This window comes from Hibiscus syriacus, unplaced genomic scaffold (assembly GCF_006381635.1).
Source record: "Hibiscus syriacus cultivar Baekdansim isolate YM2019G1 unplaced genomic scaffold, ASM638163v2 tig00017701_pilon, whole genome shotgun sequence".
Classification (NCBI taxonomy): Eukaryota; Viridiplantae; Streptophyta; class Magnoliopsida; order Malvales; family Malvaceae; genus Hibiscus; species Hibiscus syriacus.
In genome coordinates, this window is record NW_024062413.1 from 63,775 (window position 1) to 76,589 (window position 12,815).

The 12,815-nt window shown below is 35.9% G+C and overlaps 3 protein-coding genes and 2 pseudogenes across 3 annotated transcripts; 2 read left to right on the forward strand and 3 right to left on the reverse strand.

The window, feature by feature from the left end:
• The first annotated feature begins 247 nt into the window (after positions 1-247).
• LOC120208808 (non-specific lipid transfer protein GPI-anchored 31-like) lies at positions 248-1,691 on the forward strand. The gene is made up of 3 exons (XM_039207973.1): positions 248-646; positions 904-930; positions 1,311-1,691. The coding sequence occupies exons 1-3, from the start codon at positions 277-279 to the stop codon at positions 1,481-1,483; spliced, it is 570 nt and encodes a 189-aa protein (XP_039063904.1). The 5' UTR covers positions 248-276; the 3' UTR covers positions 1,484-1,691.
• A 2,324-nt stretch (positions 1,692-4,015) lies between these two features.
• On the reverse strand, positions 4,016-4,845 carry LOC120208816 (dehydrodolichyl diphosphate synthase CPT3-like). Its single transcript, XM_039207984.1, has one exon. The coding sequence runs from the start codon at positions 4,841-4,843 to the stop codon at positions 4,016-4,018; it is 828 nt and encodes a 275-aa protein (XP_039063915.1). The 5' UTR covers positions 4,844-4,845.
• A 1,531-nt stretch (positions 4,846-6,376) lies between these two features.
• On the forward strand, positions 6,377-9,387 carry LOC120208809 (transport and Golgi organization protein 2 homolog). The gene is made up of 5 exons (XM_039207974.1): positions 6,377-6,603; positions 6,696-6,879; positions 8,358-8,564; positions 8,831-9,031; positions 9,104-9,387. Exons 1-5 carry the CDS (start codon positions 6,521-6,523, stop codon positions 9,239-9,241), a joined length of 813 nt encoding a protein of 270 aa, XP_039063905.1. The 5' UTR covers positions 6,377-6,520; the 3' UTR covers positions 9,242-9,387.
• Positions 9,388-9,480: 93 nt separating this feature from the next.
• LOC120208817 lies at positions 9,481-10,769 on the reverse strand (annotated as a pseudogene).
• An 895-nt stretch (positions 10,770-11,664) lies between these two features.
• On the reverse strand, positions 11,665-12,464 carry LOC120208818 (annotated as a pseudogene).
• Positions 12,465-12,815: the final 351 nt, after the last annotated feature.

Here is a 12,815-nt window from a genome sequence, read left to right on the forward strand (position 1 = left end):
AATGGGAGTCATAGTTTGTTGATGAAATTAGAATGTTGAAAAATTTGAGGACTATTTTAGAATGAGGGTTATAATTGAGGAATGATTTGGAATATTCAAAAGATTAAGGACCAATTTAAAATGGGGATCATAATTTGGGGACATATAATAAAATTTATTTATTTATTTATTATTTTAAATACATTTTCTCCCTCTCCCCTGCAATAAAATCCCCTCGCTTCCCTTTAATTCAATTCCTCCAAAAACCAAAGCTCCAAAACCCACTCCTTTGCGGCAATGGCGGTCTCAATATTAACTTTTGCTTTCTTCCTCGCCATTCTCTCAATCTCAGCCGTTGATGCCGCCCACCACCACGCGACGGCGCCATCACCGTCTTCCTCCTCCTCCACCACCCCCGCCGTGGACTGCTCGACTCTGATCCTGAACATGGCGGATTGTTTGTCGTTCGTGTCGAGCGGGAGCGAAGTGTCGAAGCCGGAAGGAACTTGCTGTTCCGGGTTGAAAACCGTGCTGAAAACGGGCCCGGAGTGCTTATGTGAAGCTTTTAAGAGCAGTGCTTCTATGGGTGTCTCTCTTAATGTCACCAAAGCCTCCACTCTGCCCGCCGCTTGCAAAGTTTCTGCTCCTTCCGCCACCAATTGCGCCTGTGAGTGACTTTGGATTAAAGGCTGTGTTCTTGCTACTTTTCTTATAGCACAAATGGTGGGATCTTCATTAAATTTGTTATCTGCTTTACAATGTGACAATTTCATGGGGAAATTTTCAACTTTTAGTTCAATCTGGAAAAGAAATGAAGCATCATGTTCATGCATTTATTCATTTGAACAAGGCAAAAATGATGGATTTTTGGTTCTAGAACTGATGATTAATAAGTAACAATGTTGTTCTTTTGTGTTTTGGCAGTGTCTGTCACTCCAACTGGTGCTCCAGGTATGTGTGCTCATGAATCTGATCCTTTATCTTCACATATATGTCGGGATGGACCCATAATTTCATGTTAAATAACAAATTTATAAAATTTTATAGATGAAAACATATTATCAATATAAAATACAAAAAGATAATTTATACGAGAATTTGAAATTTTCAGAAGTGGCGATATCGCGATAGTCCATTTCAATCCATCTCTACATATATGAATATGTATATGTACATAAGATTGATAAAATGAGCTAGTTTTAAGCAATAGATTTCATGTTCGAGACATGTTCAAAAAGATTTTGGATTTAGGCAAATAAGGTCCTTTATGACCCTTCCTTTATTCTTCATTACTAAATCTAAACTTCTCAATTCCTTGCCAAATATTGCAGATGTGCAACCCTCAGCAACAGCAGGTGCACCCACAGCGTCCTCAGAAAGCACAAACGAGATGGCACCGGCACCCGCCCCCGGCAGCTCAGGCTCTTCGGTGCTTTTGGTTTCGGCCGGATCTCTCGTCGTGGGCATTATAAGTACGTTAATCTCCGGGTACGTGTTATGCTAAAATCGTTACGTATGATTCCGAGGGAAGAGGTATCTATCAATGTAGGGGAGTGAGAGGCCATCTTTATGGTATGTTTGCGTTGTAGTTAGTTCCCTCTGTATTTTCCTTTTCATGGTTGTGGGTTACTTTGCAACCCCTTTGGGATTTGGACCATTTGTAACTCTTAATTTTACCCGCTGAATCGAACCCGGAAAGGGCATTTTCGCTAATAGTGTCACTGTTATGTCATATGACCTATTTTTGAACATTTGTTTTGACGTGTAAAGATCGACAATTTCGTCAACCTTTTTGGCTAAAATTCAAGAGGAGATTGTGATAAATGAACATCCGGAAAAACCCTTTTGTTTATACATTGAGAAGTGGGATGCACCGAGAGAACGGATGAAGACACTCATTCTTTACTAAAAACTTAAAATTATGTTATATTTTTTTATGTATTTTTATTATAAATTAAAATTTTAAATCAAATTCGCTTCAATTAATATAAAATCTTATGTCCGTTCTTGATTAATATCGTTTATCGTTTTTTTACATTTTTGGCTCTGCTCATTGAAATGACAACAGACAGAACCTTAGAATTAGAGGGTAATAAAAAAAAGAGAAAGAGAAAATAACTTGAGTGACCGAAAATATTTTATAATATACGATTTTAACTAACTTTTTTTGAATATGACTTCTGTGTTGCGAATTTGGAAACCGTGTTGCGAATTCGAAATCGAGTTGCAAATTCGAAATTGAATTGCGAATTCGATGGTTATTTTTGCAAATCCAAACAAAGTTGGCTAAAATCGTATATTATAAGGCATTTTCGGTCACTCAAGTTATTTTCTCAAAGAGAAATTATATAAAAATGTTTGTATTTTGATTATCACTTTTTCAAAATATATAAAAAGTACTTAATTTTTAATTTGTTTTTATTATGAGAAATTAATTTTATGAAAATATATTAATCATAACATATATTTTAAAATAATATATGGACATATTTTTTAACATTAATCAAAATATATTAACTTTTAAAAAAATCATTTATAATGTATTCTACAAAATTAAAAGATTAATGAATAAAATAGTAAAGAGAACCGTTTTCAATGAGATTTAATGTGAAGAAGAAAAAGAAGAGACACGTGGAGGGTGGTGGCCGATGGCTGTCGGTGACGTCTAATGCCGGCGGTGAGAGGCGGACGACCACCGGGATTTAAGAGCTTCTCTTGAGACAAATGGAGCAAGATTTATTTGAGAGAGAATGAAAAAAGAAAAGATGAAGAAGAAGAAAAAATAAAGATGAAAGAAGAAAAAAGAAGAGTTGACGTAGGACGTGGGTTTTTTAAAATATTTTACTTGCCACGTAACACTTAACAGAAATTAATGGTGTATGGATTTAAATAGAACAAATCGATAACGATTTTGAATTATGTTGGTCTCCTCCCTAAGTAGGACCTCTTCACCGTTGGGATTGAGAGTTTGACACTCCAACCGCCGAAAATCCACTATGACCGACGGTAATCTTTTCCATTTTTCTTGTCCCTTTTTTGTTTGGTTGTGTTGGTGGTTTTTTTTTTAGTTTAGGTGTTGATTTTGGTTTGCTTGGGATAGATGATAGCAGTGATCGGTTTTTGATTGTGTTTAGGAGGTAATAGACGACTAGAGTAATGGTGATTAGAGGCCATAATAAAACCCTAAATTATTTTAGATTTACAAAAAAGGGCCCATAATTAAAATTTTATATCAAGTTCAGGGGTTAAAATACAATTAAACTCTTTTTTTAAGACGTCGTGTCAATAATCCGTTAAAAGTCTAATGGGAGTAAACCATCAGTGATCATATCTTAATTAAATAACGAAAATGATCAAATATTATGTTTTTTGAAATCAGTGAAAAAAGTGAATAAAACATAAACGAAAGTGATCGCTTTTGTAATTAAGTCTATGGTATTTGAAGTCCTCAAATTGACAATAAACTTGAGACAACGAAATGCAGTGTTTGGAGGTGATTTTAGAACCGGGTAGTTCTGTTGTACTGCAGACTTAATATACAAATAAAAAAAGACGCTACCAGAAAAATTATTTTTTTAACATTTCCGGTAAAATACTATTTAAAATGTTATATTTTTTTTACCGAAAATGTTATTTTCTAACTAATTTCCGGTATAACACAATATTAACATTTTTGGTAGAAAAAATAATGATTTAGGTAGCGCTTTATCAGAAATGTTAAGCATTTTAGGTAGCGCACAATAATAACATTTTTTGTAAAAAAATAAAGTTTTAGGTAGCGTTTTAACGAAAATGTTAAAAAATAATAATGTTTCCGACAATGTCTTCCCTTAGCCGTATATTAATACTGTCGTACCTGAGACATTCCCTTTTAGACCAAGCAAAAAACGTTGACAAAATCATGCTGAACATTCTATTATTTCAAAGACAATATTATATTACTATGCGAAACAAAAAATCCAAAGACATGTCACATGTTATTATGTCAATAATGCGATCAAAGGAGGTTGATGTGAATAATAGAAAATTTCAAGGACTAACGCTGCAATTTTTTTCTGGCTAAATACTTGTAGCTTCGCTGAAAATTCAAAATCACCCACGTCAATTGCCATGAATTCAATTCCGGAAAATCAACGGGCAATGAAGCCAACTGACAGTAACTAGTCTGCCATTGAAGGAAATTGCTTAGCCGGTGCTCGTGCGCGGTGCGGATCAAGATGTCGGGGTCCGGTGTAACGGCCATGTACATATGCTTTTCGATATCGACCAACGTTATTACATCCCTCTCGCCGTTCTCGTCGTCGTGACTATCTCTTACGTAACTATGCTTATAGTACTTTTGTAGGCAAGACTGTTCAACGGAATGAAGGATCTCGTCCGAGCAACAGTAGCACACGCAGATCGTGACGACGATCTTGGAATACTCAGCCGTCGCCTCCATGAGTTTACGAGCTCCGTCCCTAAGTTCCGCGCTCAAGAGCTCGAGGTTTCCCGCGAAGTGAACTCTCACCGGCTGGTTCTTCGTTATCTTGGTTAGTAGCGCGATGCTTTCCCGCAACAACGACATTATTTTCCCTACTTCCTGCGGCTTCCGCCTGAAATTATCGGTGCTAAAAGCGTATGCCGTGATGTATTTTATGCCAAGTTCGTAGCAATAATTGATCAAATAGAAGAGGGCCATAGCACCAGCGTCGTGGCCGGCGCCTTCGTTTAAGCGGTTCCTTTTAGCGTATCTCCGGTTCCCGTCCATGATCACGGCGATGTGAGAGGGCATTGGTCCGGTTCGGAGGACTCGGAACACGAGTTTCCGTACCAAAGTCTTGCATACGGTGAAGATTTTTCTGGACAAAGGTTCACTTTCCATGGGTAGATTGGAGATGAGAATGTGAATAATGAAATATTTAGGGGGTGAAAATGCATTTTTAAATAGGATTGAAAGGTGAATTTGTTCAATATTTGGTCACCATGTCGGAAGTGTGAGTGACAACCGATCAAGAACACTCAAGTGGCATGTAAATTTTTAGGTGGCTAAAATTTTGCCGAATTTCATATTACTCAACCATGTCTCAAAATTTATAATTTAATACGAAATATTGGTAATACTTTTAGGGTAAAATACATCATCGGACAATTATCGTAAAACCTTAAATCCTAAACTCTAAACCATAAACTCTAAACCCTAAACTTTAAACCTTAAACCATAAACTCTAAAAGTAAAATATGTGTAGAAATTTATTTCTTTATCGAATATCGAAAATAATGGGAAAATATTAGACATGCAAAATATTTATTGGAGATATAATGACTGATTTTTTTCTTTAAGCACTTGAGACAGGCTTCACGTGAAACAGCTAAAACCCAAAGAGGGTTGAGAGATTAGATCTCTCATTTAAGCGTCGTGATTTCTTCTTCCAATTGTTAACTATTATTTTTAAAGTTTAAAGGTTGAATTCATATTTTATATAAAATCAAAGATCAAATTAGTATTTTATGAAAAATTTAGGGATCAAATTAAAATTTAATCATTTTTACTCACGCAACTTAACAATACAGTAACCAAATTGAGACGGGTTGAAAACAAAAACGACCAAAACTTAACTTCTTCAAAACTGGGCCCAAATTCGAATAGACCACAAACAAAAGAAATCACCAATGTATATTGCCATATCATTTAGGGTAAATTACGTGTTTAGTAATTAAACTATCAATTTTAATCTATTTTAATATCTAAACTTTTAATTTCTTTTAAAAAATATACTTAAATTTAGTTTTTATTTCATTTTAATACATTATCGTTAAAAACTCAAGGCACTACATTTCTTTATAGGTAAATTACGTCATTCATCACTCAACTATCTTCTCACTCCTGTTTTGTACTAAAATTTAAAAAATTTCAATTTAACTACTCAATTTTCAAATTACTCCTATTTTAATCACTCTAAATTATTTTATTAATAATTTATGTTACATTACATTACATTTTTATTTTTATTTTATTAATTTAAAATTAAAAATAAAAATTAAAAGTTAGGATGATTAAATTAGGATTAATTTGAAAATTAAGTAATTAAATTAAAAAAATTAAACTTTGGTGACCAAAATATGAGTGAAAAGATAGTTGAATGATGGAAGATACAATTTACCCATAAAAAAGGAGTCATGCGGTGTAGATCACCTGTTAAGTTTTTAGCGGCAAGCTACTAAAATAAATAAAAACTAAACGTTTAGTATGATGTTAAAAAATCAAAAGTTTATATATTAAAACCGAATAAAACTAATAATTTAGATATTAATCTTGTAATTTACCCTATTATTTGGCATGTTACTAAAACATCACGAGGTTTTGAATAGTACGGACCTCCTATAGGCTATCCACTTGTTGGACTAATGGAATTTGGCCTTTCATCATCCATTAGTCGGAGCTGATATAAGCAGCTGCCGCCTACCAAATGGGGAAAAACTGTGAAGATCACAAACCCCAAAGCCATTAAAGATCCGGTGGGTTCCATTTTTGCAGGCGGATTTCAGCACTAAAAGATACATGTGCATAGCGGTGTTTATGTGGGAGACCCACCCACTTTACCCTTTCGTTTTGCTTTTCAACAGAGACGAGAATCACAATCGGTAAAGCTACACCTTCTTCTCCGATTGCCTTGTTTGTTTGTACTTGTTTGTTTTGATTTTTTGTTTTGTTGGAAATTTTGGGTTTTTCTAAGGCCGACCGAGCCATTGATTTGGTGGGAAGGTGGAGAGATTCTGGGAGGGAGAGATGGGCAAGCTGGTGGGACATGGCTGGCTTCTTCGAGAGATGGAAGGATCGCTTTTCTCACCAATTTTAGGGAACTTCAATCGATTCCTCAAGCTAAAAGCAGAGGGAATCTCCCTGTTGATTTCTTAAAGGTAATTTTTTCATTCTTTTTTTTTCTTATTGATTCAATCTCTGGAATCACTTGTTTTCCATGTTTTTATGATTGATTTTGAAGAACCCTTTTTCGTTTTCTGGTATGTATTTGATCTTTTGTGCAAGTATTTAGTGACTCGCGCGTTCACGACTCACACAAGATTTTATGTTAGAAGTCGAACTATAAAATTTTAGTATGCTAATCTATAAAGAAATTTAAGGGCGAAAACATATTATCAATAGAAAATTTTCAGTCGAGTGATCGCCCCGTGTTGTTGAATCTCACTTAGCATAACGGAGCCCCATTGAAGGAACTAGGATACTATCAATGGAGATCAGTGAAGAAAACAATTATTGTGGATTAATCTGAATTCGGATTGCAGTAGGCAATCCTCCTTATGAGCACCAGATAGACACAAATCTAATATCAGTTTCTCCGAGATTCCCAGCCCTTTTTTCCATGTCTATAATTCATCAAGTGACCTTAGTAGTAAAAGAGAGTATTATTCTTACTAGAGGTCCCGGGTTCGAGCAGCTGCGTCTGCAGAGTGTATGTCTTGTCAATGATTAAAAATATTCTGAACAGATGATACATTATAATCACCCCAGACTATTCAAAAAAAATATTCGTGTCTGATAATCATGTCTGACACATGTATATGGAAATATGACCTCCGAGGATCCTCCTCCAAGGATCCTCCAAAGACATGAAAAGGCTAAGCAAATCTGACCATGTCCGTAGTATTCGCATACTTAGTTTGGCACTCGCACTCGAGTTTGAATAACATAGGCTGCAAGAGCAAATATTAGCCATGTTATTTTCTTGGAGAAGTGCATATGATAAAATCAATATTAGGTACCAAGATTTTCATTAATCGCCAGTTATATCTCTAAACGTTCGTGTCACGCACGGATATGGTGATGTGACCACATCCGTAGCGGAAGCATACTTATATCCGACAATCGTACTTGAATTTGAGTAACTTAGATTACCAGAGCAAATATTAGATGGGTTTTTCTTGTGTAAAGAATTGCCTGTTATGGTAATTGATTATAATTTGGTGGTCTGAGATCCTTTTCTTCTAGTTTACTAGTGCATGATCCTATCCTATGAATCTGTAATATCTGGAAAACTTTTGATCCAAGTGTTCAGACTCATGTTTTTCTTAGAATCAGTTTTTGATACTCGTATCCGACACATATCCGAACACTGATATAAGAGTACGATTCTCCAAAGACTCCAAATTTATGGAAATCTTGGAAAAGTTTGAGCATACTCGTGTCGGACGCTCAACCTAGTCTAAGTAACCTATCTTCTTATGATCATACTGCTTGTTCAGTTGTTGCCATTACTTGTTTCATCTTGATCTTTAAATGAGCACGCTTATGGTACTTTCATTTGTACAAATTCCTCTTGGTGGGGATGAATTTTGTTAAGAAATCCTCAGTATCATTGTGGGGTTTTTCATAATTTCAGAGTAAGAAGAAGCCCATTGAATTTGCAGAAGAAGTAGTGGAGGAGGTAGATCAGTATAATGGGTTCAACCTAATACTGGTCGATATTCGTTCGAAATCCATGGTTTATCTAACGAACCGACCGGAAGAAGACGGCAACTTTGTTACAGAGGTTTCGCCTGGGATTCACGTGCTAACAAATGCAAATCTGGATCCACCTTGGCTCAAGGTAAGTTTGCATGTTAATCGATACGTGATCTGTTTAAACAATTTTAGCTTTGATTACTTGTTTGACAAGGCTCGATCGATCTGGTGTTCGATGTTTATAAAATTAATAGTCATATACATTCGAATTTGATCATGTAGTGGATATCCTTGATGTCAAAATGGATTTCTTGTTTGCAAAGTATGTTATTTTTCATGCATATTCACTTGTTGATCTCGTCCTGTATGTTCCAAGTTTTATAGGCTCATTCTAGTTTCACGGTCATTCAGGCTCGACGATTGGATCGAAATTTTAGGGAAGCGTTGGCTAAATACGGTAACGACGATGAACTTCTGGTTAAAGAGATGGTTGCCGGACTAATGACGGACACCACTACAGATGATATAAGCTCATTACCTCAAATATACCCCCCCCCCCCCGAGGCTGAACATCCTACGAGTGCCATTTACATAGATACCACTCGTTCTCAGGTAATCTTTAGTCGTATCAGTTGAGGTGAATGTGAATTGATGAAGTTGAGTTCATTTTTCGGGTCTGTGCAGGGGCGTTATGGAACGAGATACCAGTCAGCGTTGACGGTGAAATCGGACGGCGAGGTGTGCTTTTATTTAAGATATTTGGACAAGGATCTATGGAAAGAGCATACTGTAACTTACCAAATAAGGATGACAACAGAGTAGATTATTTTGATCCGAACTCGATCTGATTTTAGGATATGAAATTATCTAGAATTGCATAGTTTCACATTTCATAAATACAGTACTTCAGCATCAAACATGCAAAACCCAGATTTTGCAGCTCATTTACTGGCAGTAACACCACTCTTTCTCACAAGAACTGCCATTATTATCACCGTACATTACGAAACAACAACAACAACAAAGCTAATAATAACGCCGACATTTGATTCGATTCGTGTTCAGGAGGTGCAAGTAACACAGGTGCAACCCGTCCCGCATTTGCAGAACGGCTTACCGGTCCCTGTGACAGCTTAGGCCAGGCTGCATGTGCATGGATTGCAGCCACAATCGCTTGTGATCGGTCCCGCTCGTGGTCTCCTCCGTCGGTGTGCACCTGTTCCGTTATTTCCTTGATATTATCATCGATCAGACAGTGAAAACTCTTGAAAATTGGACTAAAACCTGGTTATAGTGGCGGATCTAGAATTGAAAAATGAGGGTACGAAATTTTAATACTCTATTCTAAAAAAAAAATTGGGTTCTAACTTCGTCGTGAACCATCTTTCTCTCAGGGTTTTTTCCCGGTTATTGAAAAACAACCAGGTAGGCCATGGATTTGTGAAAAGAGCAGGGAAGTGGTCGAGTCCCGATAGTTTGTGCTGTTGAAGGAGACAAAGATTCACAACTGTCTGTGGTCGGTTTGTATTGTCAGAGAAAAATATCTATCAACCTTACTCCTCACATGCACTATAGACGATAGGGATGTAAATAAATCGAGTTGAGTTTGAATATTGTTTAGTTTTATTTGACTCGAAAATTTGTGAGTCTAAAACTTTTAAGTTCGACACTAAATCGAAATCATGCACCTAAACTCATAAAAACTCGAAAATAAAAAAGTCTTTAACTCAATTAACACTTCAAACTCAAATTTGAACTTGAACATTAAATACACAATAATTTTATACTGTATTTTAAAAAAATTCAACACATAAATGTTAATATTATTAATAATTTATTTTTAAAAAAATAAAATCTTAATATATTATATTTTCGAGTTGTTCACGAGCTTTTCGAGTCGAGTATCAAGCATCTCGTTTCGATTCGTTATGAACTTAGTTGAATTCAAACTCAAATCCATTTGAGTCGTGTAATTATCGAATTTTGACCAAATTGATCTCAACTAGTTCGAGATCTATCTCGACTCATTTACGGTTATAGCGTAAACGACACGAAAGGGATATCAGAAAATTGTGTTAGTTTTCTTCACGGGTAAAAATCACAAATAGTTATTAAATTTTGAGTAGAATTTTTTTTTTCCAACTAAATTTTAAAAAAACGAATTAGTCACTAACTATTTATAACGAATAGGTGGAATTGTGGAACGTAATTAGTGATGAAGAAGATATTTGCATGTTTAAAGAGGTTTTGGGGAAGAAATAGTTATCCTGCAAGCCATGCCACCGGGACACGGGGAAGGACGGCCACACCTGTCGTTGCACGACGCTCGACCACCCATTCTATCCGCCATTTTTGCAGCTTTCTTGATTATTTTTTTGTGAAGCGTTGAGTGAATTCTCACTGTTTTGCTTTAAATGGGTGTTGTGAAACTCTTGCATGTAAACCAAGTGGCGGTGAAGAAAATCGGAGAAGATAACACATTGCTGTACGTTTCCAGCAATATTGTTTCATCGTCATAAAACTAAACCCGCAACACGAACTAGACGATCTCGACAGTAAAAAAATTATTATTTTTTAAAATCTCAGGTTCGAACACTAAAAATATTAGATGTAAGCGTTCAATGTTAGATAGTTGTGATTATTCTTTGAACAACACTACCTTATACTTACTCCAGATTAATAAAAAATCTCTTAAGATTCGTCTTGAAAACATTTGTTTCTTATAAAAATCTAACCATATATGTATGATTTATCGATCAAATATTCCAAATTAGAGTTCGCTGATATATTATGAAGATGATTCTCTAATTGAGACAACTGCCTCTAAAATTTTAAATTATTATATATTTTAAGTATTTTCTCTATTTTTCTTCGAAATTATAAATTATTATATATTTTAATTTTTTTTATTTTTTATTAAAATTTTATTTTCGTTCCTAAAAAATTTATAAATACAAATTCATCCCTAAAATTTTAAAATTCAAACTTATCCTCCTATCATAAAATTCTACATATAAGTTTACTTTCCTCTTATAAAATATGATTTTACATATGTTCCTAAATAGGACCATAATTATCACGTGAGTAAAGGGCAGATTGCCATCTCAATGTAGTATCTTTATCACTAATATCTAACCACTCATGCATCACTTTTGTCGTTACATATTTATAAACTATTATTACATTAAAATAATACATAAAAAATAATTATTATTTTAAAAATAATAATAATAATTTTAAAATTTTTAAGTACAAGCATTCGGACCAGCACAAGCTTTCAACACAGGACTCCATACCCATTGCACCATGAATTTTCTTCCTTTATTGCCCTTCATATTGTACGTCTTCCCTCTCCCATCCTTCATAACTTGACCGATATATACCCTCCGACGCCGCCGGTGCCGCACAACCCTTCACAGATATCTCCTATCTCGGTCGGTGCGGTCGGGTCCTCACCGGCGTACCATACGTTCACGAGTGGATTCGTGGCTAGTTCGGCTAACTCGTGGGCGATCACACTGACCATCCCGTCCAAGCCGACGTCTCCGTTCGGCGGTGCCAACGCTCCCGGACCTCCGCCGGTCATGTACCCGGGGACGGCGAAGGGGTAAGCGCAGACCTCGGGGCATTGTTTACCCGAGTTCTCGATCCATGCATAGGGAGGAGTGTGACCCCAATTGACAGAACGTGAAGTAGTGGAAGCCGCAAACGGCGCGGCAGAAGTGCTGAACGGTGACGTCGTGGGAGGTAAGGATTAGGTAGATTCCGTAGCGGTGGTCGACGGGGAAAGGAGCTGATCCAACGGCGGTGGAAATACCTATTGGACGGAGAGCCGCGTGAGGTGAGAACCGTGGGAGTACGCCGTGTTGGAGTGTTCTTAAGCAATGAAACGGTTCGGGAAACGTTTTCTCCGTCTGGTCGGTGTAGAGGGTGACGATGGCGGTGGAGGGAATTGAGGAGGATAGTTTGGGGGTATATAAAGAGAGGGAATGCGCTGGAGATAGTTGCGTGCTGCTACGTTGGGCGCGTTCTCCTTCACCTTTCTCTTTCAGTCTCTCAAAAAAAAAAAAAACCCTCAACAGAAAGTCTCAAATACGATAGTCTAATATACGATTAATTAAAGACGTTATTAATTTTGTTATTATCTTTTTAACAAAATCGGTAAAAAAATTCAAAAATATTATTATTTCTACCGATTTGTTATATTGAGAGCTTTAACGGGTTTGATAATATATCCTGTAGAAAAATAATATTTAAGTAACGTTTTACCGATATATTACCAAACTCGATAAAACGTACATAATAAAACCGATAAAATAATAATTTTTAAATAATTTTTACCGATTTTTTTAAAAATATAATAAAAACCAAGAAACACATTTATTTAACCATATAT